The following is a 15733-nucleotide window of genomic DNA, read 5'->3' as shown; positions in this document are numbered from 1 at the left end:
CTGACTGTGGACTTCAGCTCAAACGTGTTTTTGAGGATATTTGTTCCTTTTAAAATGGTTTTTAGTGGTTGCACCTCACAGAAATTTGTAGAGTTCAAGCCAAACACCTAATAATGTGGCCATGGCCAGATTTGCATGTCAAAAAAATTTTTAACACAACTGTATTAACCCAGCTATGGGAAAGAGGCACATTTGAGGGCTATGTACTTGCCTGCCCTGAGCTTATCATCACTGTTGTCCCTGTATCCGACTCAACTTGGATGTGCTGCCTGTGACAAAAAATGTCTCCCACTTGCTTTGTTCATGTGCAGTTCCACCCACCATTATCAAAGGTGATATCTCAGGGATGGGTCTCTCCCCGAGAGAAGTGAAGATCAAAATAAACCACAGCCTGACACTGGAGTGTGAAGCTCACGCGATTCCTGCTGCTGCCATCAGCTGGTACAAGGATGGAGAGGCTAGTCACCAACTTAATTCCTTTTCATGGGCTGGTTTCCTACTGGAATGACTGCATATTCACTGTCACCACTGAGGAACGGTTATGTACTGTGACAGGCACATTCACACTGCTAAGTCAGTAGGAATCATCTTTCTGCTGTCTTGCTTGCAGGATCTCCCTTTGTGTTGTCTTAAGAAACTTGCTGGTGGCCAGACCCTGCCACTAGGGGCAGGTGGTGAGAGGGCCCTGCCTAGAAGTAGCACCCAGGGCATTGCCACATGTTGCTTTGCCTTTGGGTAGATTCCCCCACAGGCCCCACGCTCAGTTCTTCTGCTGCCCTTGCAGAAGCTGCCAAGAGCCTCCCACTTGGTGCTGGCACAGCTCACAAAGCTGCAGAGGCATCCAGGTCCTCTGCAAGGGGGAATTCAGAGTGGTTCCTGCCACACACAGTCTTTGCAAGAGTATCAGGAGAAACAGTTGGGAAACGTGATGCCACAGAAACTAGCTACCAAGATCAGAAAGATCAAGAACTACTGTTTTTGACAAAGACAAAAAGAAAATTGTCTCCTGAAAAATAAGGGTTTGATCAGGGTTCCTCAAGGTATTTTGAAGCAGGAGAGAGGTGACCTCATACGACTTTCGTAAACACGTCTCATTGTGGTATAGGTTTTGTGTGGTATTAATGTATATGTAAAATTGCCTTTCAGCCTCTTAAACCAGATGATCATGTCGTCATCCAAGGCAGTGGTCATACTCTGCGCATTAAGGAGGCTCAGGTGGCAGACACTGGTCGTTACACTTGTGTGGCATCTAACATTGCTGGAGAGGATGAAATGGAGTTTGATGTAAATGTACAAGGTGAACAGCATTCAGTTTACAAAGTCCTTATTTTCTGATTATCTCTCAGGCGGAGGTGTCGGAATTGTTGATAATTTTGTATCCTTTAGACAAAGTGTGCTTGATCCAATCCAATATTTTGGGGTCTTAAAAAAGAGGAAGGGTGATGAGAACTTCAAAAGCATTGTAAATGTCACATATGAATGAAAGAAGAGTCAGACACTGTCTTTCATGAACATACATGGGATAAAAGTCATACCAAATATTTTATTCCATAAGAGTTTTGAGATAGCTTGAAGCTAAAACTTGATCACAGCCAAGCAGTTTAGTGTTTAAATTAATGAATGTTGAGCAATGCTGTTTGTGGTTTGTTAGCAGATCTTCTCACACTGGTATTCATTAGTCTCCAGGAAACATTCAGCAGATTGATCTGTTGTTCATTTTTGTGGAATTAGTTTGGCTCAGTTATATTTGGGGGATAATTTAGTATATATAACTTGCTATTAATGTTATTTAGTGATTACAATGTGTGTTTATTTATTGATTTTAAAATTAGTAATTTCCGTTCTAATGTATTTTTTCCCCCCAATCACAGTTCCTCCGAGTTTCCGAAAGCATTACAGAGAGTGGGAAGCTGGTAACATGGTGGACGCAGGAAGAGGAGAAAACAAAGACGTGATTATCAACAACCCCCTTTCTCTGTATTGTGAGACCAATGCAGTTCCTCCCCCTGTGCTCACCTGGTATAAAGATGGCTACCCACTAAGCTCTACTGAGAAAGTACTGATATTACCTGGTGAGTATTGAAATATGTCATTTAATCACTTTAAGAAATAATGTTAGCACTAGAATTTTCATGTTCATAACAACTCTTCCTGTTCAAAAACTATATTGTTCTCAGGCCGTTTCGTCTTTCTCTAGTGGAAATGCTTCTCCCCAGTGCTCAGACCTAAGCACTTCATTTAACTTTCCTAAGACAGGATAGTTTTGGGTGGCGTGTGTGAAGAAGGGTATGGATTGAAGGGCAGTGGTGAAGGTGACAGTATTTTCCTCCCTACCATTCATCTGTTCAGAGACTAGTGCCCACCACTCCCCAGATGTATTCCAAATATATCTTCTCTTTATAAAGCTATTTAAGGGCCTATCCTTGAGGTTGAGAAGAGAGTGAAAAGTAGAACTAGTATGCACCTCTAAGCTTTAGAAGTGAATTTCTGAATTACATGTAGCTCCCAGTACAAAGTAACAAGGAAATAAAAAAATGTTTAGTCATTTATAATCCAGAATAGATGTTGACCACTCCTAACTTTGCTTGCTGAGATCTCCATTGAAAGGTGGTGTGGAAGTGATGGAAACTGCTTGGTTTAAATCTTGCATTCTCCTTCCAGGAGGCCGAGTGCTACAGATTGCACGAGTGCAGGCTGAGGATGCTGGGAGATACATGTGTGTGGCTGTAAATGAAGCCGGGGAAGCTTCCATTCATTACGATGTCCGCGTGCTCCGTGAGCATTCCTGCTTTCCTTTCTCTTTCTAAATGAAAACAACAAAAAGTTCTGTAGGACTTAATAAGGCATTATATCCTACTCTTACTTAACTTCTGAAGTTCTCTATATTTATAAATATAACAAAAGGCATATGCGGAAGTCCTGTTTTTACTCTTGGTGTCATTTGGTCCCAAACCAGTCTCCAGTTTGTGTATGGTTTTGCTCTTTTGTCATCTTAAAAATTGCCACTGAGCCATCCTAAGTTGTGACATTTTGCTCTTCGGTAGTACCGCCATCCATTGAGGGAGCTGCCGGTGACCTGCCTGAAGAAGTGACTGTGCTTGTGAACAACCCTGCAGTGATGGACTGCTTGGCAAGTGGTAGCCCTGCCCCAAGTGTCACTTGGCAGAAGGAGGGCTACCTTCTAGCAGAAGATGACAAACACATGTTTTTATCCAATGGAAGAAGATTACAGGTAGCACCAAGTGAATAACTGATTTTTAGCATCACAAGCACATAGACTACCCATAAAGTCAAATCTGTTTAGATTTGCTGAGTGTGCAATCCTGTATTTCTATTTTATTCATCTTGGAGGTGCTGCCAGCCTAAGGAGCATCTGTCCCTTGTCCCTGCCCCTCAGCAACTTATCCCCACTCCTGTGTCATTCCTCCGACTTAAATGTTTGTGGGGCATGAACTGTGTGTGAACTGCATCAGGGAAATCAGTTGGTTAAAAATAATCTTACAAACAGAAGGATTATTGTTGAGAACAACCAATGTTCTTGGTTTTGTTTGAGCTTCCTTAATGGTGTTTAATTTTTTCAAAATTTACTTTTCTTAGAAAGTAATCTGTTCTGAAGAAGAAAACCCCACTTACTCCAATTGCTAGATGAAATCAGATGAAATCATTAAAGCAGAGAGCTGAGCTTATTTCCATTGTTATTAATTTTGAATTAGCTTTATATGACAGATATTTCATTGGCTTTTCTGGAGGTCTGAAATGTGCAGGTTTTGAAAGGAATTAGTAGAAGTTTTTCAGGTTGGTTTCCTAATAATGCAATTTATCCTACAGTAGGGCAGAAAAGTCCCAATGAAACAAAAAAACATCTGGAGCCTCCCAAAATTGATGCTTTAATTGTTAAGCTGTCTGGTATATCAGCTCTACTAAAGTTTTTTTTCTTTTTCTTAGATTTTGAATTCCCAAATAACAGATACCGGCAGATACATCTGTATTGTGGAAAATGTAGCTGGAAGTGCCAAAAAATACTTTAACCTGAATGTTCATGGTAAGTGAACCATTTGCTGATTGTTTGCTTTCAAATGTTTAATTTTATTTATTTTAGTGTAGTGCTTTAGTAGCTTTGTGTGTGTAAGTCACCTCACTGGGTGTAATGGAACTTCTGACATAGTAGAAAATAGAGATCAAGTAGGAGTTTAAAATGTCTTGGTACCACACCATTAGCAGGGCTTTTGATACCCCATGGCCTAGCTGCACAACTAACCCCTGTAGCTGCACGTGAACACTTAGGGAACCTTGTGTACTGGCTGCATACCCCGTGTAGGCTTCCCTTAGCTCTGAAATCATTACTCACAAACAGGCTGGATAGAGAGCTGCTTGAATGTGGAAATTAATGTTGGAAAGCATTAAACAAGTAGGAGAAGGTGGGGTTTTTTTTTGTATTTCTGTATGTTTCTAATATAACTGCTTTCGTAAATGGAAATATAATATGAAAGGATACCTTCTTTATCAAGTTGATATATACATTTCTTACCTTACAAGTAAATAACAAACTAAAATAAAAACTTTTAATACATGGAAAGTAAGCATCCAATTTTCAAATCTTAATAGACAGTATGGATAGATAGGTAGTTTTCATACTGAGTGCTAAGATTGAACCCATTAAGGTATCTGTAGTCCTGTACAAATACATTTGTGTATTTAAATTAAATAATTCTAAAACATGTGGCACATTTGTGAGTCTTTTTCACATGCAGTAAAAGACTGCATTATTTGAATATATACCACATAAATAGTCTAAGCAAAATTCATTAAAAAACAGCTCAGATTTGGCCCTATATATTTAATTTCCCACTGTCTTGCACTGCCAATAATCACATCTGTGGGAAAGCAACTAAAAGTAAATAAATGTAAATAGTGAAAAAAATGTCATCGCATCAGAATCCCCCATTGATTCTTGTGAACTGTTTTATACTCATTTATATCAGAGGGAAATAGCCCTTGCCTATTCCAAGTTGAAAAACATGGACAAAGTCACCTGGTGACATTGACTTCACTTAGTTTCTGCTGTGCCACAGAGGAGCCATAAACTTGGCTTAATGACTGCACTGTGTCATTCAAGTGACAGAAAGCAGCTGGAGTATTTTGGATGGATTTGGTCCAGAATGTTTTAACATTTCATTCTTTGAGGAAGAGGATTCCATGTTCTTTGGAAAGATTTTTCCACCCAGTGGAGCCAAGGACATGCCTTTGCTTTCCTCTTAAATGTTTTATACATCCATACTGTAAAAACATGGAAACTAAGACTTGGGATGTATTAAAAAGAAAAAAATATAGTTTGTTTTAAATAGTAATTGTAGGAAGGTCAAATGTTAAAATATTCTTGTATTTAGAAATACTAGGATTTGTAAGCCTAAAAATATAGCCTTAGAGCAATGCACTTGTGCCAGACTTCTAAACTGGTTAACACTACACAACAGGTTTGTCTGGCTAACAAAAAGACTGTGATCTAGAGCAGAAAGAATGATTTGTGGTTCTCTAGCATGAAAAAAAGAGATTATTTAAGAAAGAATAGGAACAGTTCAGAGTATCAACAAGAAATGATAAATGCTCCCATATATTCTGACAAGGTAAATGTAGTTGCCTTATATAGCAAAAGTTCTTGAGAGTACAGTGTTTTGTAATTAATAATTCGTTAGTCAGGAATTGCAGAATGTGTGATAGCTTAATTAGCCTTCCCAAATCCTAAGCAGGGAAAGGATTGCACGTAAAGTTTTTGTGAACTGTAAGAAAAAGCATGACAGCTGAACTAGCTTTGGTCACATTTCCAGATACAGCCAGAAAGTGGAGATCAGTTCATAGGATATGAAAGATGTTTTCAACTCTATCCTATGGTGTATCTCAGCAATTTAACCTTATTTTAGTAAATCAGCTTCTTGTGGAATATTGGTTGCTGTCACCCTGATGGATACTATTAATGTGTTTCTTCCTGCAGTTCCTCCAAGTGTTGTTGGTACCAATCCTGAAAATGTGACTGTGGTGGTAAATAACTTCATCTCTCTGACATGTGAGGTCACTGGCTTTCCACCTCCTGATCTCAGCTGGCTCAAGAAAGGGAAACCTGTCAGCTCGAATACCAACACTTTCATTGTGCCTGGTGAGGAATCTGCTTCTTTGGCACCCCTTGGACTTAACCTCTGTCTGTTTTGCATTGATAAAGGTGGCAGACATTTACTAAGCCAGTGTATTCTCACTATTACTCCAGTGAGTAGACTTACTCCAGTAAGACTCTTGGCCTACTGTGCTTGTAAAACATTTAATATTTGGGCTGTTGTGTGGGTTCGCTTTAAAAGGAAACTAGCTCAGGCAGAAAAGAAATGAAATAAACTTTTTGTGTGGGAAAGCTGGGATAGCAAGTGACATAATCGAGGTGCCCTAGTGTAGGTATTGATAAAAGCTGTGTCACTTTGACTCACCCCTCAAAGGAATGATCAAAAATTGAGGTGGGAATTAAGATAAATTCTGATGGTTTAGAGGCAAAAAAATACAGCCATACCATTGAATTCACTGAGGAATTAGATTAATCCATAGCAAACTTTCGATCTCTCAGGTCGAAACCCTTGTATTCTGAGGTCTTTCTATCCATCCCAAGGCCTTTATCAATAAGGCCCAGGAGAGTCTGCATCATTTCTACTTCTCCTGATGATGTTCAGCCCTGTACTTTTTTTGAATATAAGGTTAATACAGTGCCTACACTCAGTCTGTTGGACCTGCAATTTCAAAATAACATTTGAGGTTGGTTTAATAAGCAGGAATAAATCCGAAGTCTCCTCTCTCTACTTTAGGTGCTCGGACTCTGCAGATTCCCCGAGCCAAACTGTCAGATGACGGTGAATATACTTGTATTGCCAGAAACCAAGCTGGGGAAAGTCAGAAGAAGAGTTTCCTAACTGTCCTTGGTTTGTTTGTTTGTTTTTTACTCTTTTCTGAAATAATATCTACTGCTGTGAAAATGCAGTATTTTATATTTTTCCTTAGGTTGTTTTTCCCCCTCTGACAAAACAAAGGCAGAAATAACTCTCAGCTTGTTCTTCAGTCCCCCCAAGCATCAAAGACCATAGTGGGACGGCGCTGGCAGTGATGAATGTGAGAGTGGGCAGCCCGGTGATATTAGAGTGTGAATCCAATGCTATCCCACCACCAGTCATCACATGGTACAAGAACAGGCGCATAATTTCAGAGTCTGCAAATGTGGAGATCTTAGCAGATGGGCAAACGTTACAAATCAAAAGCGCCGAGGTAGGTGAGACTTGTGAGATGCTGTATCTGCACCTACTCCACGACTGTTAAGTGATGGTTTTGCCTTTTTTGATGTGTTCCACTAGGTGTCAGTAGGCAGCGTATTTGCGGGAGGTTTTTCATTCTGTAAAAAGGGTTTAGAGTTAAATTCTGGTTAACTTCTAGCATTAAATTACAAGGGTATGTAGCATTAAAATTAAATAGACATCAGAATTTCTGTTTTTTTCATTTCTAGGTTTTTGACACTGGCCAGTATGTTTGCAAAGCTATAAATATTGCGGGGCGTGATGATAAAAGTTTCCATCTTAATGTTTACGGTGAGCATATGCTACGTCATCTACAGTACCTGTTATTATACAGCAGACATTATGTGGTGAATAGTTCAAAATAAGCTCCCAAAAGTATTGGTTACCAAACTCTTCATATTGCTTCCATTCAATTTGCAGTGCCACCACATATAGAAGGTCCTGAGCAAGAGTGGGTCAATGAAACTATCAGTAATCCTGTTACCTTCATTTGTGATGCCACTGGAATTCCTCCACCAACATTAATATGGCTCAAGAATGGAAAAGCAATAGGTAACGTTCTGTTACAGTCTCTTGCTGCTCTTTTCTCCCCTTTTGGGGTACAGCTGTGCTATTCTTAGTCTATTCTTTGTTTCTTCTTCATCTGTCTCTAAATGGGCTCTTTAATTAACTGATCAAAACCCTTTTGTTTTGAAATTAAAATGAAAAGTTTTTACAATCTATATTTGCTCTCTTTGGCCTATTTTGAAGTGATCTCTTATTGTGTGTTTTCAGAAAATGCTGACTCTCTTGAAGTGCACATTTTATCAGGTGGCAGCAAGCTTCAGATTGCTCATTCTCAGCTTCTAGACAGTGGGACCTACACGTGTGTTGCCTCCAATGTAGAAGGAAAAGCTCAGAAAAGTTACATCCTTTCCGTTCAAGGTATGGTATGTGAGTGCAGTGAGCAGGGATTTGTATGGAGAAACTACAGTGAACATTATTACTCCTCACCTGTGTTAGTGCAATGTCTCTTGTTATTGAATCTTCTCTCACCTCCATCCCATGTTCCCAGTTCCTCCTACTATTGCTGGTTCCGAAATGCCCAGTGAGGTCAGCATGCTCCAGGGAGAAAGCATCCAGCTTGTCTGCGATGCTGAGGGAGTGCCTGTGCCTGTTGTGCAGTGGCTTAAAGATGGACAAGCTGTTGCCAGTGAGGAATCACAAAGAATAAGGCAAGCAAACATTAAGCAGACTCTCCTTGTGTAATTTAAAGCCTAAAGAGGGGACTTAAAACACTGAGCCTGAACAGTCTTAGCTTAGCCAGGTTAAGACATCTTCTCTCTCTTCAAGCTTTTATGATTCTAGCATGTTTTGTCACTACTTTAATTTCTGTGCTATCCAGATATTGTTTAAAATGTGTGGAATGGCTTCCTTACAAAGAGGAAGTCTATAATATATAAAATGTTAGTGAATGCTCTTTCTCTTGCTAAATTTCCCTGCAGCCTAGCACAGGGAGCTCAAAGTGCCAGGCCCTCATTGCCCACCACTGTGCCCAGACCCCATCAGGCAGCTTTCCCTGCCTTCTTCTCTCCCAAAAGGATGAGACACAGCTGAGCCCTCTAATTTAAAACACTGGCTCTACTCCAAATGCTGCTTTTTGTTTTGATCCAGAAGATTTGAGGGTCTGAGAGAAAAGCCAAAAATGTTCTTGGTCTAATGTAGGGGTTGATGCAGGTGCAATAGGTAGTACGGCTAGAACTGAAACCTGATACAAGCTAGAGCACGACATCTCTAGGAAAAGCTTTTTAGCCTATCTTTAGTAATAGTACTTTGCAGAGAAGAGTGGTTTTCTAGCCAAATTTTCCCAAGAGAATAGAGGTAGTTGGTTTAAGTGTACAAAACTGACTGTTTATTTGCCAGGTCAGAGGAATATATAAACAAGCTCACTGTATTTTATGACCTTTCTTGTAGAGTAACTCCAGATGGCAGCACATTAAACATTTTCAGAGCTGTCCCTTCTGATACAGGAAAATACACTTGTGTGGCTACTAATCCTGCGGGAGAGGAAGACCGAATTTTTAACTTGAATGTATATGGTGAGTTTTTGCAGATGTGAAACTGAGATCTTGCCCACAATCCTATCTTTGTGAGTGCTCCCCAGAGAGGGCTAAGAAATGAATGCCTGTCTTTGGGGTGATACTGCACGCTTGTGTTTCCAATTTCATCTCAATAGATGAAATAGATATCACAGTATAGATATCATAAAATGTCTGAAATGGTGATCTGGAAATAAACAGAAAGTAGTTCCTTTAGTGTAGCTCATAATAGAGGAATTCTGCTTGGGTAGAGGAAGATACACTTGGGGCCAAATTACCACAATACTACTCCTTTGTTGTATTAGGTAATCCCTGGGAATTCCAGCCAAAGTACCAGCTGTGAAAAAAGAGATGAAAGTCAGCCTTCTACCATGCCTTTGATTTTGCATATTAAAATGGATATTAATTAGTGCTCAACATCATTGCTGGAGAACTTAAGTTTGCAGAATTGGGTAGCTGCTTCTTGTTGCATTGCCTGTGGGGCATTAGATGCTAGATTTTTCCTTGCTTTGGGTTGCTATCTTGTTTAATATCTCCCTCTTCAATTTTTACAAAATACAGTTGCACCAGCAATAGCCGATAATAAAGATGAACCAGAGGACCTCACTGCCCTTGTGGACACCTCCATAAATATTGAGTGTACTGCTGCTGGAACGCCAGCCCCACAGATAAACTGGCTAAAAAATGGGCTTCCTCTTTCAGTCTCCTCCCAAATCAGGTTGCTGTCTGGTGGAAAAATTCTGAGGTACATTTTCAGTTATCTTAACTAGATGAGTTTTCTGCTTTCTTCCGCTATACCAACAGAGCTCTGCTAATGTTGTTGAAAACAAGAATGAACTTTGATCCAATCCATGGCATATTGGAAGCATAATAATATATTCAGTTTACAGCTTAATTAAAATGTTTTCTTTTTCTTCAGAATTGTCCGAGTGCAGGTGTCTGATGGTGGTGTGTACACCTGTGTAGCATCCAACAGAGCTGGAGTGGACAACAAGCATTACAATCTTCAAGTTTTTGGTAAGTTGCTCTGAAGTGGTGTATACAAAAAATAAGGTGGTATTTCTTGATTCATTTCTTAACCTAATCTGCTTTCTTTCTCACAAACATAATGTTGCAGACTTTCACAAATGTATCTTAGGTGATAACCTTTAGGAAAAAGTTTGCTTTTCTAAAAATTTTTAATGTGGAAACTGTTTTAACCTTCAGAGTCCTACTTGAACAGGCACCTAGGCCACAGATATTTTAGGTTGAATAACAGTGTATAATTTCCAGTTGAATTTCAACACAACTATTAAAAATAAGGGTAATGAGGTGAGGAAATGCAGAACAGTAGCTGCATTCCATTTGTTTTATATGGAGTATTAACTTTTGGGTGGACTTTGTATTAATCAGCTGTTTGTTTTTCTGCAGTGGCACCAAGTTTGGATAATGCAGGAGGAACAGAGGATGTGACTATAGTAAGGGGCAATTCAGCTTCAATGCAGTGTGTAACTGATGGCATTCCCACCCCGACTATGTCATGGTTTAAAAATGGACATCCTTTAAGCCTCGGAGATCACTTGACTTCAAAAAACCAAGGGATGGTCCTTCATTTTGTCAAAGCAGAGACTGATGATACAGGCAAATACACTTGTGTAGCATCAAATGAAGCTGGGGATATCAGCAAGCACTTCTCTCTAAAAGTGCTGGGTAGGTGTCAACGTTTCAGTCGAACAAAATGTGAGCAGGAAGTGTCTACCCAGGACATCAATATACATATAATAACAATATACATATAATGTATAGTTTTCCTTAAGATTTTGGAAGTACATAAAAGTAAAAATAAGAGTATTCTGTTTTACAGAGTAACTTGATTTAAATAGGTAACTTCGGTAGAAACTCAGCTTGGCAGATTGATAATCAGCTATTGTCAACTGGCTAGACTCGCTAACTTGTCAACAGAAAATAGCTGGAGTTAAAACAGCCAAAGGGCTAATAAAAATCTTCATTTCTTTAATTCAGAATTCTGAAAACATTTTGCAATTACTAATTTAAACTGGCAAGATACAGAAATTACTAGACAGACACATGAGCTGCTTGGTGAATTCGTGTGGATCAACTGTACAAACCCTAAGCATAAGGCCTGCGTACCAGGTGTTAGAAGTTGCTTGAGTCCATGAAGAACTTGGTTTTCTTTCTGTAGAGCCACCTCATATCAACGGTTCTGATCGACCAGAAGAGCTCTCTGTTGTTGTCAACAACCCCCTTGAACTTGTTTGCATCTCCACTGGCATTCCAGTCCCCAAAATCTCATGGTTGAAGGATGGGCGCCCGCTTCTGCAGAATGGTAATGTTCATGTCCTAGGAGGAGAAGTGCTTCGAATAACCAGTGCTCAGGTAAACTACTTATTTCAAAACGTGCTCTGTTGGGCAACAACCCCAGGAGAGTTTGCAGAATTGCCTCCTGTGGGAGTCCTAAAAAGCTCCCCCCACAAAAGCTTCCACCTGCATTTGCAGGTCTCAGCGGAAAACAATCTGTTCTGTTTTCATGTATGTGCAAATTAGGAAAAAAAATAAAAGATTAAACAAAAAGTTTTAGATCAATTCAGGCTCTAATAGAGTTCTACTTAAAAATAGTCTTTATAAAACTGCACTAAGAAACTAAAACTGTAACACCTACAATCAGCCCGTGAAGTTCACCAAACATAAGTGGGGCAGTGCTTGGGGAAAAGGATGAGCAGTCTGATTGTTGCTGGTCTTGTTTGTAAGCACTCCTTATATTTGCAATGAAAAGTCTACAGAAAAGAGAGAGCATGCAGGTGTTAATGAGAGTGAGAAAAGATTTCCTTAGTACCCATAGCTGACCCTTGCAGGCTGATACCCATCATCAGTTCTGGTTCCCTGATAACCGATCGCAAAAAGCAGCACAAAGAGAAGATTCTAGTTGGAGACAGGGTTTTCAAAGCCATTTTGGGGGGTCCTGCAGCTTGCAAGCCACCTCTGGACAATTATTTCCTGGGAAAATAGACCAGTTTTGAGATCATTTTTTATTTTCAGACATTCTTTGTCCATTATCTTTGCTTTTAGTTGCTGCCTGCCAAATCTTGCTGCCGAAATTTATATTTCTTGTTTTTCTGAATTGCTCCCATGTCCTGAAATTTCTCCTGATGTGTTTCTTCTGGGTGTTTCTAGGTGGAAGACACAGGAAGATACACATGTCTGGCATCTAGCCCAGCAGGAGATGATGATAAGGAATATTTAGTAAGAGTGCATGGTAAGCCAAATTTAGGAAAAATACTATTATTTGCTACCATAAGCTACTTAGGTATGTATCATTTTTCTCATTTAACTAGCTACATACTATCAAATACAAATATGAAACATTGTGCTTTGAGAAAGCATAGTTTACGTTTTTGTGCATAGGCCAGTTAAAAGGGAAAGTTTCAACTGGTGTAACTTCTTTTCTGTTTTAATTTCAAGCTTTATGCTTTGGATGAGTAAGTTATAGATACATCATTTTTCTGTTGGCCTGGGTTTTTGGAAAAAGAATGAAATACATATGTGTATAATATGGTTAGTTGTTTAGAAGGAAAAGATAGTCATAGTATCTAAACATGAATACATGAAATGAAGTGAGAGAAGATGAAATAGAAACAGGACTTCTACAATTCTACAGTAAGTATTGGGATTTTTGCGAAGTATAGTTATCAGGTTTCTTGATGAAGAGAGTAGGGAAGGTCTGCTATCCCTGCTCCAGCCAGTTTAAATGTTGGAATCCTCGCTAAGAATGGGCTTTGAATTAATTTCTCACAAAATGCTTTCCAGTGTGTGACTTAAAAATCAGATTCATCAGTTAAACAAAGGTGATATGCTTAATATAAGCCTGGAAAAGTGAAACTACTTACTGGGCACTATAGCCTTGCATGCATTTTACATCTTGAGAAATAGAATGGATTTTTCCAAAGAATGATTTTAATGAGAGCTCATATGTGTAGTGTTAATTGTATTTCTTAATTTTTGCAACAGTTCCTCCTAACATTGCTGGCACCAGTGGTCCTCAGGACCTCACTGTGTTGCAGAACAGACAAGTTACACTGGAATGCAAGTCAGATGCTGTGCCACCTCCGACAATCTCGTGGCTTAAAGATGGAGAACACCTAAAGGTAACGCAGCGATGTTACTTGCACTGGTCTGTTGCTGCCTTTATTTTGTGCACACAGTGCTTGAGGTTTCTTATTCAGCTCACTTGCGCCATCAGTGCAGTCAAGCTACAGTTCCTTGCTTTCAAGAGAAGCTGAGTAGTCCCAATAAAAACACAGTCCTAAATGAGTGCCTGAAGTGGCCATCCCGCTGTTACTTGTTCTTTTTTCCTTTAGGGGGATCCCTTGCTCCTTCTGGATCCTCTGAACAATCCTAGAAGCCTTCGGTATACTCCTGAATGGCTTCCCAGGAAAGGTAGCTTCCTTGGGTATATTATGCATCCTCATATTCTAGTAGCATTTGGAAAGGCATTTAAATTTATGTTGAAAACAAATAAGTAGATTACTGACTACCTTTTTCACTCCAAACTCCAGGCAGAGTCATGTAAGGCTTCAAGTCCTTGCCAGCTAAGAGATGATCAGCAAGATGCAGATAGCTCAGCAGGATCACTTATACTTTTCAGTCAGTAACCTGGTGCTTTCCAGTTGATCTCTTAAAGTTCAGTTATTGATTGAACTCAACCAATCAATAATTGTTCCCCAGTTAGATCTTGTTTGTGAATAAAGAGGAAAACAATCTGGCTTAGGAATTGCCTCTCCCATAATTGTAGTGGATACAGTAAACCGCATCCAAAAATTTAACTGTAATTTGTTTATGGTGAATGCAGAAATTTGTTTTACACAGACATCTCAAATAGTTCCGTGGAAGATACTTCTGTAGTCAGACTGTTTTTGTTTAGGTAACTTGAACTTGTTAGTCATACTAATATGTTAGCAAAGCTTACAGAGTGGTCATATCAGAAATGTGCACTGCCTTGCAACTGGTTCCAATTTCACTTCTCCCTAATGCTTATTAGAAAAATAGTAGAAAAAAATAACAGCTGCTTAGGGAATTTCCAATGTTTCACTGGCCAAAGTCTTTCTCAAAAGATCCTGCTTCTTGCTTTAGCTACAGCATTCCTCTCTCAGGCTCTGTCTTTTTTAAAGTTAAGATGCGTGAAATACTAGTAGAAAACACAAGACTATTGAGTGCTGCTAGGGAGTGTCACCTTGAATGGAGCAGAAAAAGTGGCTAGGAAGAACTCTAAGAGAAATACTTCTTGCCTGAATGCTCTTCATTCACGACGTGTGACTGAAATACTCCTATCACTTCAATTTTTAGGTCTTTAATTGGATAATGATTCTTTATAAAAGTTTGAAAGAGATTTGGAAGTTAAATTTGTGAATATTTTTGGACTCATTCTTTCTTGAAACCTTTGCATTTTAACTAGTGCTTGATTTTTTTACTTTTTCTCAACACTCTTAAGTGTTGAGGAACACTTAAGACCATCACTTAACACCACTTTTAGAAGTTATTTGCCAAAAGAGAAGGAAGCAAGAGAAAACACAATGATAGTCACAGGAATTTATCTCTGTTTGAGACACCTTGGTTGAGCAGTATGGTAAATCCTCCTGTCTTTGGATTTATAGTAAAGTATTATCTAGTCTATCTAGTTTATTATCTAGATTTAGCTCTCCTCTAACATGAAACTTGAGATATAAATTTCACACAGGCCTCTTAATTAGTCATGTGATCTTTGAAGTAGCAGAATCTAGGTTTATCCCTACCACCTTTTCTTTCTCCAGTGTAGCTTATACAAGTACATACTACAGATGTCAGGAAAACATTAGTGCCTACTGAGTGTGTGGTTTCTTTCTAAACCTCAAAGAAATGTATTGATTTAGTAATATTAAGCAGTTGGAGAAGAGCTGTCCTTGGGCATGAAAAGAGATGCTCTGTGGCATATGCTTCTCCTTATTTTGGAAAAATTGAGGTCTCACAGTGATGAGAGAGGACTGGAGGAAGTCAGACTTCCAAATTGCAACCTTATTTCAATTTAAAACATCATTGCTTTTTGAATCAGTCTCATGGAGGAGAGCACCTTTCGCTTCTGACTTCGTTGTCTTTATTGTCACTGTGCACATTTCAAGGCTTGCTCAAGCTCTCTACATGTTTCGTGATGTGGCTGTGAAGCACCACCAATATTTGGTAGCAGCAAATAGTAGGAAGGTCTGGCCCATAGGAGCTTTTTTAGGCACAATCCTTGCACTTTGCATTTCACTGGAAATTTACCTGTGAGGCTCCAACACTACTCCCAATTCTACATCGTAGGCTGGC

The 15733-nt window shown here is 39.3% G+C and overlaps 1 protein-coding gene across 1 annotated transcript in view; it reads left to right on the top strand.

Moving 5' to 3' along the window:
- The window catches only part of LOC104565823 (hemicentin-1-like), a gene marked incomplete at its 3' end in the record, with an annotated part of 134805 nt that overhangs the window by 101239 nt on the left and 17833 nt on the right, over positions 1 to 15733 (top strand). Inside the window, exons 52-71 of the mRNA XM_088524547.1 lie at positions 312 to 457; positions 1147 to 1297; positions 1872 to 2072; positions 2662 to 2775; positions 3045 to 3232; positions 3946 to 4042; positions 5990 to 6151; positions 6840 to 6953; positions 7091 to 7293; positions 7529 to 7610; positions 7740 to 7871; positions 8094 to 8243; positions 8374 to 8533; positions 9273 to 9397; positions 9959 to 10142; positions 10317 to 10414; positions 10808 to 11086; positions 11580 to 11773; positions 12569 to 12650; positions 13403 to 13539. Of these exons, the coding sequence (XP_088380673.1) occupies positions 312 to 457; positions 1147 to 1297; positions 1872 to 2072; positions 2662 to 2775; positions 3045 to 3232; positions 3946 to 4042; positions 5990 to 6151; positions 6840 to 6953; positions 7091 to 7293; positions 7529 to 7610; positions 7740 to 7871; positions 8094 to 8243; positions 8374 to 8533; positions 9273 to 9397; positions 9959 to 10142; positions 10317 to 10414; positions 10808 to 11086; positions 11580 to 11773; positions 12569 to 12650; positions 13403 to 13539 (2999 nt within the window). The remainder of the gene's footprint in view (positions 1 to 311; positions 458 to 1146; positions 1298 to 1871; positions 2073 to 2661; positions 2776 to 3044; positions 3233 to 3945; positions 4043 to 5989; positions 6152 to 6839; positions 6954 to 7090; positions 7294 to 7528; positions 7611 to 7739; positions 7872 to 8093; positions 8244 to 8373; positions 8534 to 9272; positions 9398 to 9958; positions 10143 to 10316; positions 10415 to 10807; positions 11087 to 11579; positions 11774 to 12568; positions 12651 to 13402; positions 13540 to 15733) is intronic.

The sequence above is a fragment of the Tinamus guttatus genome, unplaced genomic scaffold, assembly GCF_059628265.1.
Source record: "Tinamus guttatus ecotype Peru unplaced genomic scaffold, ASM5962826v1 Tinamus_guttatus_pri_ptg000211l, whole genome shotgun sequence".
In the NCBI taxonomy this organism is placed as follows: Eukaryota; Metazoa; Chordata; class Aves; order Tinamiformes; family Tinamidae; genus Tinamus; species Tinamus guttatus.
The sequence above is the reverse complement of the archived record's forward strand: the minus strand, read 5'-3'. Positions and strand labels throughout refer to the sequence as shown.